Source organism: Eleutherodactylus coqui, chromosome 7 (genome assembly GCF_035609145.1).
Source record: "Eleutherodactylus coqui strain aEleCoq1 chromosome 7, aEleCoq1.hap1, whole genome shotgun sequence".
In the NCBI taxonomy this organism is placed as follows: domain Eukaryota; kingdom Metazoa; phylum Chordata; class Amphibia; order Anura; family Eleutherodactylidae; genus Eleutherodactylus; species Eleutherodactylus coqui.
This window is the reverse complement of record NC_089843.1, coordinates 8,439,750-8,454,462: the sequence shown is the minus strand read 5'-3', so window position 1 is coordinate 8,454,462 and position 14,713 is coordinate 8,439,750. Positions and strand designations below refer to the sequence as shown.

The following is a 14,713-nucleotide window of genomic DNA, read 5'->3' as shown; positions in this document are numbered from 1 at the left end:
ACCTAAATTTACTCAAGAAATACTGCAACGACACTCTAAAGAAATCCACAAAAGACTGTTGCCTATAAATTGGGAAATTGAGAAGGAGCAAGCATTTCAAACCCTTAAGGAAAAATGAACTACCGCTCCTATTCTTGCGTATCCTGATTATGCTCTTCCTTTCAACTTGTATACTGATGTTAACTGTGGTTAGCCAAGAGAGCAAAGACAGAGTAGTTGCATAGGCCAGTTGCTCGCTCAAAAATTCCGAAATGAATTATCAAAATTACAGTTCCTTCAAACTAGAATTGCTTGCGCTACTCTGGGCAGTGACAGAAAGACTATTTAGCTGCTGCTGCCTTCACTGCTTTTACTGACAACAACCCAGTAGCTCATCTTAAAGGGGTTGTCCCGCGAAAGCAAGTGGAGTTATACACTTCTGTATGGCCATATACATGCACTTTGTAATATACATCGTGCATGAAATATGTGCCATACAGAAGTTATATACTCACCTTCCCTGCGCCGGCGTCCCCGTCTCCATGGTGCCGTCTAATTTCGGCGTCTAATCGCCCGATTAGACGCGCTTGCGCTGAAGGGTCTTCTCCCTTCTGGTCGGTCTGGGCACGAGCGGCGTTCTGGCCCCGCCACCTTCTACGCGTCATCGCGTAGCTCCGCCCCGTCACGTGTGCCGATTCCAGCCAATCAGGAGGCTGGAATCAGCAATGGACCGCACAGAGCCCACGGTGCACCATGGGAGAAGACCCGTGGTGCATCGTGGGTGAAGATCCCGGCGGCCATCTTGGAGGAAAAGAAGGAAGAAGTTGCAGAGAGGGGATTCGGGTAAGTAAAATTTTTTTTTTAATTTCAACACATCCCTTGGGTTTGTCCTGCGCTGAACGCCGGGCCTATGCAAAAAAAAAAACCGTTTCGGCGCGGGACAACCCCTTTAATTCAATCAAACCAGGAGCACCAGAACAAAGATGGCTCTCAAGACTCGCCAGCTTCTTGAGAGCCATCAAGAAGATATGCCCTTTACTTTGCCAAAGTCCATGCTATGGTGACTAAAGGTAGCCTGCTTCTCAACAGCAACCTCTCTATCCCCTTGAATGTGGATGACAGAAGTTTGATCATCCCTTAGACTGCCTGTCCACGGGCATTGCGGTATCCCACGGCGGATCTCGCGGGAGCTGCCACCCGGGAGCAGGAGCCTGCAGACGGATCTTTGCGGTCAGAGACTGTGGAGAATCGCGGCAATTCGCAGCATGCTGCGAATTGACGGCCGCGAGCGGAGAATCGCTATGATTCTCTGCTTGTGGAAAGGGGAGCTGCGCTAGCGTGCATTGCATTCCTCACCGCCGGATTATCACCGTGGGGAACGCAATGCTAAAACGACCGTGGACAGGCAGCCTTATATGGAGGTCAGTCAGCCTGGATGGTAGACTACTGCACTCTGACTGGATAGACTCTGCCCCCTGTTGAACAATGCTTGTCTCTTTGTCTAGTATGCCATCAGGCAAGAACAAGGATACTTGAGCCACAGCCGTGTATTTTTTTAGCTAACCAATGTTGATCAGGGGGATCGGGACTCTCACGTCTTTAACTGTGGCTATACTCCGAGCAGCCATCAAGAATGGGTGACCTTCTATGGGTATGGGCTCTCCTAATGCGTCATACTCTCGACCCTAAAGACCAGGCCATGTTTGGCACAACAGAATGAACTCAGACTTTGGCGGAACTATGACTAGTCTGACGCCCTTTACACGGGCTCTACCTACATGATCCTGCGGTTTGGTAAACCTCTGTTGCACCGTGAGTGCCTTAATGTCGGTCTTCAGCACAGACCGCTGAGCCTTTGATTCTGGGGTATATTACTCTGCAAAGCCTCCAACATTTCAGCATAGCAGTTCTGGAGGGTGTCCATACCCAGCATTATAATGTCTACTAATAATAATCTACTATCAAATACCTTGATTGGGCAGTTTGGCTTTGCCAGCTATAACTGTGGGCTCCCAGTATCCAACTATCGGGACCGGTAAACCACTACTGGCCACTACATTGATTAGTTGTCTCTTTGGGCAGCGTAGCACTTCAGGTGACCAGCACTTCTCAAAATCAAGCTTTCTAATGGTGGTCACCTGCGACCCAGTATCAACCAACGCGGGCAGCGGCATAGCGTCCTCATATAAAGTGACTTCTGGACGGAGCCTACGCATTTAGAAATCCCTTTTGGGGTTTGTGGACCTATTGTTTGCCCTCCTGGGGTATGGTCCTTCTTTCCATGGGTCGCCTGTTTAAAGTATAGCAGGAATTAATTTCATGTCCAAATTGTCGGCAATGATCACAAAATGGCCGCGGGACATAGTAACATAGTATGTTAGGCTGAAGGGAGACAATGTCCATCTAGTTCAACCCGTTTCAACCCCCTTGTTGATCCAGAGGAAGGCAAAAAACCCCAATGAGGCAGAAGCCAATTAGCCCATTCGGGGGAAAATTCCTTCCTGACTCCATAATGGCAGCCAGAATAATCCCCGGATCAACCTTTAACAGTTCCTACCTGACTGTAATCCGGTGTATGGGGATAACTACCAGTAGGCTGAGGCAGGCCAGGCGGTAGCCTGCGCTCAGGAAAGGATGGCCTGGGTGATGCATTAAGACTTTCCAGCTCACTTATAACTGCTGGTTAGCTCTGCCATCTGTTGCTGCCTTTCTCCCCAGCAGGGACTCGCTAGTAGCATCGCTGGACTGTTCAGCCTGCCGGTATACACCATGCTTGTGGGAGCGGGGTGGCTCATCGTCACCCATCAGAGTCATCCCATGCTTAGACGCCTCCTCCTCAATGGCCTGGGGCTCCGTACCCAGAATTGTAATGGCCAACTCTTTAGATTTAAGGAAAGTAGTGCCCGGGTGCTGGACGGACAACATTGTAAGTTGGCTCCAGAGGGTTTCTGTCAACGAGCCCTCAATGAACTGTTCCCTCAGAGCCTGGTCAGCAGCACCGGCCTCTTGAGGATCGGCACGTCCCACCGCCTTTATATCCTCCTGTAGGGACAACGCATACTCTCTCAACGTCTCTTATTAAAAACAGGTTTTTTTCATTTCGGACATTGTCTGCACATCACATATGGCCTGTAGGCGCTTAAAGCTGTCCTCTACTCTTCTGTTCACGTGGCCATGTTTTACCTCTCTGGCGGCGGCTCCTTCCAACTGTCCCTTTAGCTACTAATGGGTATAATCTGAATACGGCTCCCATCTCTCCCCTAAACTCTCTGAGGGAATGTCTCTCCCTACTATATGTGGGCAGCCATGGAGCCCCTAAACAATATGGCATAGCTAGCGGCACGAAGGCAGACGTACTAGAGACACACAGCTGCTGGGAACCGGCAGCAACCGGAGCTTTACTTGAAGTTTTCCAACAGGTGAATTTCCAGGCAGCTTGTTGGTAGGTTACACGCCAGAACATGTCACATCCAGATGTGCCCAAGTACCCAGGAGAATATCGCCCATCGCACTGTGCGCCAGCTTGTCTTCTTCCCATAGTGCATTGTGGTGCCATCTCTTCCCCCAGTAAGGGTGCCCACACTCTTGTGGTGTTTCATTGCTGCGGTTTTTTAAAGTGATTGTCAATGGGACTTCTTAATGTTAAAAACGCATTGCACAAAAATCACAAAGCGCCAACTGGCGATGTGTCTTTAACATTAGGAAGTCCTATTGACATTTGTGTTAAAAAAACGCAGCAATATCGCGTGAAATAAACGTGCATGAAAAACGCAGGTATCTGCCCACAATAAGTGGCACACCCCACATCTGCAAACTGTAAGGTCCCTCAGGGCAGGCGCCATCTTCCACTGCTCCATGGGCCAGTTCTGATGTTCAGGGGCCCACTGAGCATGGAGAGGGATGAGCGCTCTGATCAGTCTGCGGCTATACAGTCCCGTATGCAGCGAGCGGCAATGTCTTATATGTATAATGTATAATCTGTCACATTTCTATCATCGCTACCAGGAACTTTATCAATGTACTATCCTACAGTCGCTCTTCTGTGAGATTGGACCAGAGGGGCTAGCCTTCGCCCCTCATCAATCAGCCTTGGGTGAACATGACCCTGTCGCTGGTCACCAGTTGCCCTTCCTTGGAGCTATTGTATGTACTAACCACTACATACCGGGAACACGCCACAAGCCTGGACATTCCGAAGATCCTCTGACAAGTCCTCTACAAACACACATTGGCCCTTGGCACAGTCACTCACATCCTCACACTTCTCCATTCTTCCTGATTCCAACATGTCAACTTCCAGAGCTGATTAATCACTTGATGCCCAATATATCCGGGGGCGCCCAAAGCCTCTATGCTGCCTGAGGTGAAGTGTGAAATGCTCCCTTCCACCCCCTGGCAAAAACACTCATTGTACAGGCATTAAAACCGCCAATACTCAAGATATTTAACAAATATGTGAAGCATAGAGACTTGTCTGAGAGTAATAGCACCCCAGTAGTGGCTCTAGTATTAATAGTGTTCCCCTAGGGGCCCCAGTAGTAATAGTGACCCGTGTAGTGGCCCCAATAGTCATAGTAGCCTCTTAATGGCCCCAGTAGTAATAGTAACCATGATAGTGGTCCCAGTAGTCATAGTGACCGCATTAGCGGCCCCAGGATTACTAGTGATCCCCATAGGGGCCCCTGTAGTAATATTGACCCCATAGTGGCCCCAGTAGGAACACTGTCCTCCATAGTGGCCCCATAATAATAATAATCCCCATAGTAGATGCAGTATTAATTGTGGCCCCACTAGCAATAGTAACCCCAATAGTAATAATGAGCCCCTTAATTGCCCCGGTTAGTTGTATCAATAATAATGATATTCCCCATAGTGGCCCCAGTATTAAGTGCTCCCCATTGTGGCACTAGTAGTTATAGTGTCCCCCTGAGTTGCCACAGTATTAATAGTCACCATTAGTGTCCCAAGAATTAATAGTGACCCCCATAGTTGCCTAAGTAATAATAGTGACCCCATAGTGGCTCCAGTAGTGATAGTGTCCTGCATAGTAGCCTTGGTAGTAATAGTGCCCCCTATTGTGACATCAGTATTATTAGTGACCCCATAGTGGCTCCAGTAGCAATAGTGTCCTGCATAGTGGTCTTGGTAGTAATAGTGCCCCCTATTGTGACATCAGTATTATTAGTGACCCCATAGTGGCTCCAGTAGCGATAGTGTCCTGCATAGTGGCCTTGGTAGTAATAGTGCCCCCTATTGTAACATCAGTATTATTAGTGACCCCATAGTGGCTCCAGTAGCGATAGTGTCCTGCATAGTGGCCTTGGTAGTAATAGTGCCCCCTATTGTGACATCAGTATTATTAGTGACCCCATAGTGGCTCCAGTAGTGATAGTGTCCTGCATAGTGGCCTTGGTAGTAATAGTGCCCCCTATTGTGACATCAGTATTATTAGTGACCCCCATTGTAGTCCCAGTAGTTATAGTGACACCCAAACCGGACCTCCAACCTGACTGAAACCCCACAAGCAGTGCACTCACTCTATCCGCAGCTCTGATCAGGCACCCGCCATAGGCCAGTGGATGCATGCAGAAGCAAAGACACCAAGGGGAGAGGTCAGGGGTCACAGTCTCTTATGACAGCATTGTGGCTGATGAGAGTTTCGGAGTGAGGGTCGCCGCATGGCCAGTCCGCAGCTGGTAATTACTTTTTACTGGCAATTAATATGGCCTGCAAAAAGTGTATAGTGGCTGGGTGGCAACCCACTGCCCCTCCGAGGCGTTTCAGACTGCCGTCCGAGGCAGCAGGCACAGGTCACCTCATGGAAGGGGTGCATCTGAATATATTGCCCCACTCTACAGAAACCATTGTCACCCGATAATCAGGTCACCTCAGTGAAGGAGCGCCCCTGAATATTTCCCCCCCTCCTTCCAGGTCCCATTGCCACCCGATACTCAGTGCTATTCCCTTTACCGGTCAGTGGTTTTATGTTATGGCTGTGCAGAGTATATAAAGAACCACATAAAGCTCAGAACATGACGGTATTTTCGTTGGCATTTGGGAGTTATTTGCCCAATGACATTGTCGGAGAATCTGTAAGAAACTCGGAAGAACAAAATGCTCCCGATGTGGAAATCTTGTAGAAACCCAAGTGTTGAGAAATGCCTTGAAGTGCAGCCGAACCCCTCGTGTAATAACGGGCGGCTTTATGGAACTAGAACTGCCTTTTAAGCAACGGAGACGCTAAAATGAGTGTGGGAACCTTCTGGGTGTCGTTAACCTCGTTGTCTGCTGACCACACAAAGTGCACAATGTTAATCGCCCACTTGGACGAGTCACAAGGTTTGCACTACAGTTGGCCCCCGACGCCCGCTGGCCTTCTCCACTGTAAACTAACTTTTGCAGGATAATCATTTTCTGGCTGAGCTACAAATCCCTGTATAGAAAATGTGTGGAAAGGAAGCGGCGTAATTATTAGCATGTTACATGCTAATAACTCATGGACGTCCTGCCCGTTATTCCTCTTAACCATTTATGTTGGATTTTTCCCAGTTTGAGACGGCAATTAACATTGTGGGGGATATTTATCTTTAAATGCGGTCTTAGCAGGCTTAGAGAGGTGATCTGTTCTGCAGATGATGGGGTCTACAGACAGAGGTTTGGAGTAAATGCTGCCACATTGGGAATGTTATATACTGTAGTTGTCACCTGACCCCATGTGTAATAAGAGTGGAGTATGCAGAGCATATTTTGCGGTTGTCCTCACATCCTTCAGGAGGTCAGTGGAGCAAGAATTGATAGTCAGCTGGTAGACTACCTACTGGACCTAATGGGTCAAGTTGTGTCAAAGTCCTGTTGGTGTACTTACCCTAGTATAAACGAATTAATGACACTCATTGCAATGCAGCACTGCTATACGAGGTGTAGTCAAGACGGTGAATAACAATTGTACTTGGATAGGAAGATAAGGGAGATGGAACACCACCTCTGCAGCGCCACCAATGGGAAGGCAGAATTCCCGCAAGTCACTGTTAGACTTTTTATACAAGCCTTGTAACAGTGACCGGGAATTGAAAGCCACATGGAAGCACTACATAATGGTATGGTGCACTAGCCCCTGAGGGCCCTGGAACATGGATTTCAATTTTATGTTGTGGCTCCAGTAAGGGATAGAGAGGAAAATCCAATTGCCAAGTTGTAGAGTAGTGTGTCTCTCTAAGTCCCGTGGGACCGTTGCTATGACTAAATTTAGGAAAGCAGTCTAGAAATGGCCTCCTTCTGCTACAATAGGGGCCGATCATCCAGGAAGTCATCCACCAGTTTCAGGAGATTCAGATACTGATCCACGGTGAGAGTTCCTGGAATGAACACCGGCCCAATGAAAGCTCCATGTATGTATCATAGCAGAAGAAGGCTCCTTCCAGTACACTTTCCTTCAGACATAGCAGCGGTGCCACCAGACTTAAGGAGACATGGAAAGCGGAATTATCCGTCTCACATGCTACTTTCAACTTTGTACTTGGGGTTTCCTCTCTATCTTACAGGGCCCACAATACAAAATTGGAATCCATGTTCCGGGGCCCCTGTGCCACATCACCATGTATCACATCCATGCCTTCCTATTCAAGTATGCTATTGTTATTTCAATAGAGGACACCAGTACTGACATATAGCGCTGCATCAGCCTTTCTTGACTACCCGCAGTTTGTGCTAATATAGCACTGTAATGCAGTGCTGCTATAAGGCACTGGGATCAATTTGGTGGTCAGATGAGACCTTAAATGCCAGGAAATGAGAAAGGTGAGATCACATTTTGCACTTTAACAGTCTCTTTACCTTGTTCAGATAGCATTGCTTTACCCTCAGAAGCGGTGGAAGCAACAACCAGACTATCTGTGGGTAGTCCTTTGATTTAGGGCCAACTCCTACTGCACTGTTTACCCCAGGCTACTACGCGGTTCAACTCTCAGACTCTGGAGACACTCTCACAGGGCTGCAACCACTGAGGTCCAATCCCAACTCTGCACATCTCTCACTAGCTGCGCACTTCTCAGACGCCACAGCTCATGTAGCTCTCTATGTAGTGGCCCAGAGTGAGAGTGTGTTTGTATGTGTTCCTGTGGTGTATTTATGTTTGTCTCATAGCTATGTTCAGAGTTGTGGATTGTGTAGTGTGATGTGTATTGACTCACAGGTCACGAGGGTTAATGTCTGGTGTTGTATCAGTCTAGTCTGGTTATGAGTATTGTCCTTCCTAACCTTCTGTGTGATGTGGGGTGAGTCAGGTGATAGGGGGAGGACTTAGACTGTTGAATAGTAGTGGGGAGAAAGACGTGAAAGGAGGAGGTTGGAGTGTGGAGATGCAATGGAGAAAAAGAGCTGTGTGAGGAGACGGGAATCTTGGAGCTTACCTGTTCCGTGTCCTGGGAGCCCTCCCACAGCAATGAAAGACTTTTCCTTGGGCGAGATCGGGGAGCAGATCCTGTTTTCCTGGAGTCGGCGGTGGCTTGCACATGGTTCATCCATACGTCTGCTTCACTACGGAATGTATGTGAGAGAGACTGTATAGCCAGAGTTGGGGAGTATGGAGTTATTTGAGAGAGGAACTGTACTGAGATGTGACCTAGTTTTGCAACGGGAGCACTCCAACAAGGGTCCATTAGATAACTTACACTGCGGATGCATCAAAAAGAGAGAGTGACTTCTGGATATCAACTTGGTGAGAGAAGGATTTAAGAACAAGAGTTTGCATACTTTTGCTTAAGGCTGTTGAAACTGTAATGGAATCGCACCATTTGAATTAAGAGTAAAGAGAAAAACTGTGCAGCTCCGGTTTTGGAAAAAATTATTCCTTTGTGGAGTTTGTTATTTACACTCAACATTGGAAAAGGGCACTGGCGTCACGAAGACATTCAGGTATTCAACAGTTCCCTATGCAGGTGTTATTTATGGGACATGTGAGCGGCTGGTTTAACCATGCTTTGGGGTCTTGAAGGAGAAGGTTCTAGAGCTGCCCGTTACAAAAGTAAGTGTCCTGCCATCTTCCCCAGCGCCAAGGGTGGTATTGGGCCGCTGCATCTACTGCTTCACCAACCAAACAGCGCAGGAACAGGGCTTAAGTACTCCGCCCTGCCAGTGATATTCCTATATTTGTCGTTACTCCAGCTATACTCCAACCAGTTATTTCCTGCCATTACAATGACATGTGGAAATACAGCAATAACATACTGCACAAAAAAAGAATCAAACTGGGGAGGGAAACTTGCAAAGTCTGTTCAGCCTTTTCTGCATACTATTTGCCCCGTCATGAACCTTTCCTTCAAAACAAGAGAAGCAGATCCAGTGCCAAAGGTTGACCGCTTCTTTCTTTTACTTTATATAATGGATATTACTAATAGTTCTAATGGTCCCATTGATCTGGCAGGTGCTGGACGCGGAGTTGGAGACTATTGAGGACTACGAGGGACTGTCGGACTTCTGTCGTACGTTCAAGCTGTATAGAGGCAAATCACAAGATGAGGCTGAAGATCCATCAGTGGTTGGGGAATTCAAGGTGAGTCACTGAGGGTGAGGATGATTATACAGTTCACTGAAGTCTGACGTAGTAGATATGGACTACTCATGTGGTATCTAAGGCTATCCCCCTGTTATAACACTTACCCAACACCTCTTGTACCCGATATTGTGAGTATTCAAAACATATAAGAATCTGATCATGTCCCCCTATACAGTAGGGCAGGGGTGTCAAACTCATTTTCACCAAGGGCCTCATCAGCATTATGGTTGCCTTCAATGGGCTGTTTATAAGGGCTCATTCACACGGGTGTATTTGCACTTCATATCACGTGTGTAATACAGACAGCTTGAACCCTATTGACTTGCACTGGGGTATGCAGACATGCGGCTGGTTCTTTTTTAGCAGGGCCGGCCAATCAGAGCAGCTTGTAATGTCTCAGTTGCACCACCAGGGGTCAGTGTGCATCTGTATTCTAACAATAGTTGCGATCATATTAAAAGAATGAAAAGGGGCCCCAGAATGAAGTGGATCTGTGACGGAATGCAGGGAGAGGGCGGCAGCAGGTAATATAACTACCCCTTGTTGTCCCTGGACAAATTGTTCCCGGCATCGGAGGATCTCTTTAATAATATGCCTCTACGTACTCATATAAATGTTTGTATATACTAACTTCTGCTTATCTGCATAGTTAGGTTGTTTGTAGGGGTTTGGATAGTTCTGAGTCTAAGTTACAGTTGTTGATAAAGCTATAGGCATGTTTCTTCAGTTCTACCTATTTTTGGCAATGAGCTATGAACAGAACTCATGCTATATGACCTGCTTAGCTCTAGCCCCACCCCTGAGTAATCTACTCACATCATCCCTCCGAACTCATCTCTTTTGGTGAATCAGCCTAGTGATATCTATGCTGACACCTAGTGACTTCCCTACATTATCGAGAACCTGCATATTAAATGTCCTCATTAGGGACAATATATTTCCATGTGTTTTCACTGGCTGAATAATGCAGCTGTTTTTATGCAGAAGTGCAGACTACATTGTACTACATAGTAGAGTCTTAAGTCAGATCATTCTGAGTCCAAGCTACAGTTCTGGATAGAGCTATGGGCATTTTTGTCCATCCCTACCTATTTTTGGTCATGAGCTATATGCAGAAATCATGTTATATGATCTGCTGAGCTCTAGCCCCTCCCCTGAGTAATTTATTTACAGCTTTAATGCCATCGCATCTCATCTCTTTTTGTACCAGTCCAAACCAGCTGTCACAGCTGTGACAGAGGTCCACAATGCTATTCCATTGCTTTCAATGGGTCCGGCGCTGCTGCAGCCCCCATAAAAGCTATGGGATGAAGACCACCATCGCAGTGATGATTTTCGGGAAAGGGCTTGAAATATAAGCCCTTCCCTGAGAATCAGCCCTAGCTGTAAAAGAAAATTAATTATCTCACCTAGAAGAGCAGTCCAGCTCTTCACTCTGGCACCAGCAGTCATCTTCTGGAGGTCGGGGATTGAAATATCCCTGCCTCCAGAAAGCGCTGCCTCTGATTGGCTGAGTGCTGTGACCATTCAGAGGCAGCGCCCAGCCGTTCTTGAATGACAGCTGAGCGCTGCCTGTGATTTGTCACAGTGCTCAGCCAATCACAGGTAGCGCTCAGCCATTTATTGAAAACAATGGGCGATAGTGCAGATTCTTTTTAGCGCTGCGAGGCTTCAGTGAAAACATCGCAAGTGAGCATGAAATCATTGAAAATCATTGTTTCATAATCATGCGTTTTCACTTGCTCTCAGACTTAAGAAGCTCTCCATTTTGGGCATCAGCTAACAAATATTCCCCCCTAAAGAGGACAAGGATCATCTGAGAAAATTATAAGACCTCACACTAAAGCAAATCATGGAGTTCGGGTCATGTTTTATCATAGGGGACGTGCTCTTCAAAGGGTATATCCACAAACTGTATATGCTAGCTGGCCCCTTATTAGAGCCCCCGGTCCTCTCATGATTGGCGCTTCCTTGTGTGGAAATTTTCTCTGGACTGCAGCATAAAATCACGTGACAAGTTTTCCGTGGATCCGTTTCAGTGGGAATCCACATTAGATGGGAAAATCCAGCGATCGGAGCGACTTCCAACGAGGCCGGTCATCGGTGCTAGAATAGCCGGGGCCGGGATTCTACTGCCAACCACATGGGGCTCTCATGTAAGGGTGTGGAGAGTATACAGAGAATGATCAAGGAAAAACATCCCGTGAACGAGGATCCTGTGGATGGAGGAGGTCGGAGGGGGAATCATTCTGACCAACAAGTGGTGGACAGTCAGCAGTAGCCGAATATAACTAACATGTCGGAATGTACAACTTGTAGTTTTGTTTAGCACAGACTGGCTATAACAGCAGACGACCCGTTCCAACGCCAGAGAACAGAAAGGCGAGACTCCAATAGGCAAAAGAGCACAAAAATTGTATCACTGAAAAACATCTCCTGGTCAGATGGATCCAGATTTCTGTTGCTGATAGAAGGTCAGAATTTGGCACAAGCAGCATGAACCGCTGACCCCTTCCTGTCAGCCGGTCAGAACATGTCAGCACTGCCATCTAATCTGCGGCAACTGCAAGAAGCTTCCTGTCCACGGGGGCCGGTATTCCTGCAGAACTGTTTCATCACAGAGTGGGATCTATGCCATGATGAACTGCTGCAGATCTGAAGGCCAAAGGAGTCTGACACTGCTAGATGGGTGCTGATAAAGGGGCCGTCAGCGTACAGTAAGTCTACACACAAGTTCATCAATTACATTCCTTACAAGACAATCGTGAATGTAACGGATGTCCAAGTAAACTGGTCTTAGTAATGTAATCGTTTCTATATGACTGGATGGTGGGCAGCCAAGCAATACGCCCTTGTTAGGGTCAAGCACAAGCATGGACAGGTCCCTGTGTAGAAGGTATATGGACGTGACTACTTTTCATAGTGAACCGTTCTTGTGAGACATTCTGGAACACTTCAAGGTGTTTCTTTCCATTTAGTTCATCGGTTTCCTGAATAGACACTTATCACATGAATTATCACATAATCAGCCTGTATATGCACTTAGTTTTCTAGACCCCCCTGGTGACGTGCGTCCTCCAGACTAGCAGACTATAGATGACTTCTATATAATAGTGTCTGCATAAAAATACCAGAATTGTGGGGACAATGAAAAAGCAAAACGCAATCATCTATTTTGTTTTTCTTATAGGGGTCCTTTAAAATATACTCCCTTCCTGAGGATCCATCGGTTCCGGTGCCACCTCGCCAGTTCCTTCAGCTGCCAGCTAAAGGGTTACAAGAGTGCCTGGTGAGGGTCTATATTGTCCGCGCATTCAACCTGCAACCCAAGGATGCCAACGGCAAGGTGAGCAACTCCAGAGACAGCAAGATGACTCACATACAGTAATTCTCCAATACGTGGTCTATGAATGAACTCCGCCTCCTACTGTTCTGAAGAATTACCAGTTCTTGATTAACCACTTGTGGACCGTGCATAGACTATAAATATCCAGGCATAATCACCCTAGAGCGTGCATGTCTAACACAAGGCTGAATCCCCAAGCTACTGCTGCATATTATCTAGCTCGCCAGCCGCGCATCAAGCCTAACAGAAACCCTACTCACACCCGCCTTCAGCTCCGGTCCGGCAGTGCAGAGTCTGTGACTGCTGACCTCTCCCCCCAGTGTCTGTGTGCGCCGGCCTGTGTGCAGTGCAGGCGCTGAGGTCAGCGGTCACAGACTCAGCAGCGGCTTTCACTGCCACCTGACCGGAGCTGCAGGCAGGTAAGTTGAAAGCCTGTAGGAATGTTTCCTGGCCAGAGGCCAATAGGGAGGTCGCTATTACTACTGGAACCACTATAGCGGACACTAATACTACTGAGACCAATATAGGGGACAATATTACTACTGGGACCACTATAGGGGACACTATTACTACTGAAACCACTAGAGGGGACACTATTACTACTGGGACCAATATAGGGTACAATATTACTACTGGGACCACTATAGGGGACACTATTACTACTGGGACAAATATAGGGGACACTATTACTACTGGGACCAATAATGGGACAATATTAATACTGGGACCACTATGGAGGTTGCTATTACTACTTGGACTACTATAGGGGTTACTTTTACTACTGGGACCAATATAGGGGACAATATTACTACTGAGACTATTATAGGGGTCACTATTACTACTGGGACCAATATAGGGGACATTATTACTACTGGGACTACTATGGAGGTCACTATTACCACTGGAACTGCTATGGATGTCACTATTACTACTGGGACTGCTATGGAGGTCATTATTACTATTGGGACCACTATGGAGGTCACTATTACTACTAGGACTACTATGGAGGTCACTATTACTACTCGGACCACTATGGAGATCACTATTACTACTGGAAATGCTATGGAGGTCACTATTACTACTGGGACTACTATGGAGGTCACTATTACTACTGGGACTACTATGGAGGTCACTATTACTACTGGGACTACTATGAAGAGCACTATTACTACTGAGACCAATATAGGGGACACTATCACTACTGGGACCAATATGGGGGACAATATTACTACTGGGGCCACTAGAGGGGACACTATTACTACTGGGACCAACATAGGGGACAATATTACTACTGGGACCACTATGGAGGTCGCTATTGCTACTGGAACTACTATGGGGGTCACTATTACTACTGGGACCTCTATGGAGGTCACTATTACTACTGGGACTTCTATGGGTGTCACTCTTACTACTGGGACCACCATGGGGGTCACTCTTACTACTGGGACCACTATGGAGGTCACTATTACTACTGGGACCACTATGGAGGTCACTATTACTACTGGGACCACTAATGGGGTCACTATTACTACTGGGACCACTATAGAGGTCACTATTACTACTGGAACTGCTATGGAGGTCACTATTACTACTGGGATTACTATGGAGGTCACTATTACTACTGGTACCACTATGGGGTTCACTCTTACAACTGGGACCACTATGGGGGTCACTCTTACTACTGGAACCACTATGGGGTTCACTCTTACAACTGGGACCACTATGGGGGTCACTCTTACTACTGGAACCACTATGGGGGTCACTCTTACTACTGGGACCACTATAGAGGTCACTATTACTACTGGGACCACTATGGGGGTCACTATTACTACTGG

At 47.1% G+C, this 14,713-nt stretch overlaps 1 protein-coding gene across 6 annotated transcripts in view; it reads left to right on the top strand.

The window, feature by feature from the left end:
• DYSF (dysferlin) overlaps positions 1–14,713 on the top strand; it is a 419,332-nt gene that overhangs the window by 373,136 nt on the left and 31,483 nt on the right. For all 6 annotated transcript variants that reach the window (XM_066572850.1, XM_066572852.1, XM_066572851.1 and 3 more), the window contains 2 exons: positions 9,401–9,529; positions 12,723–12,878. In XM_066572850.1, the coding sequence (XP_066428947.1) occupies positions 9,401–9,529; positions 12,723–12,878 (285 nt within the window). The remainder of the gene's footprint in view (positions 1–9,400; positions 9,530–12,722; positions 12,879–14,713) is intronic.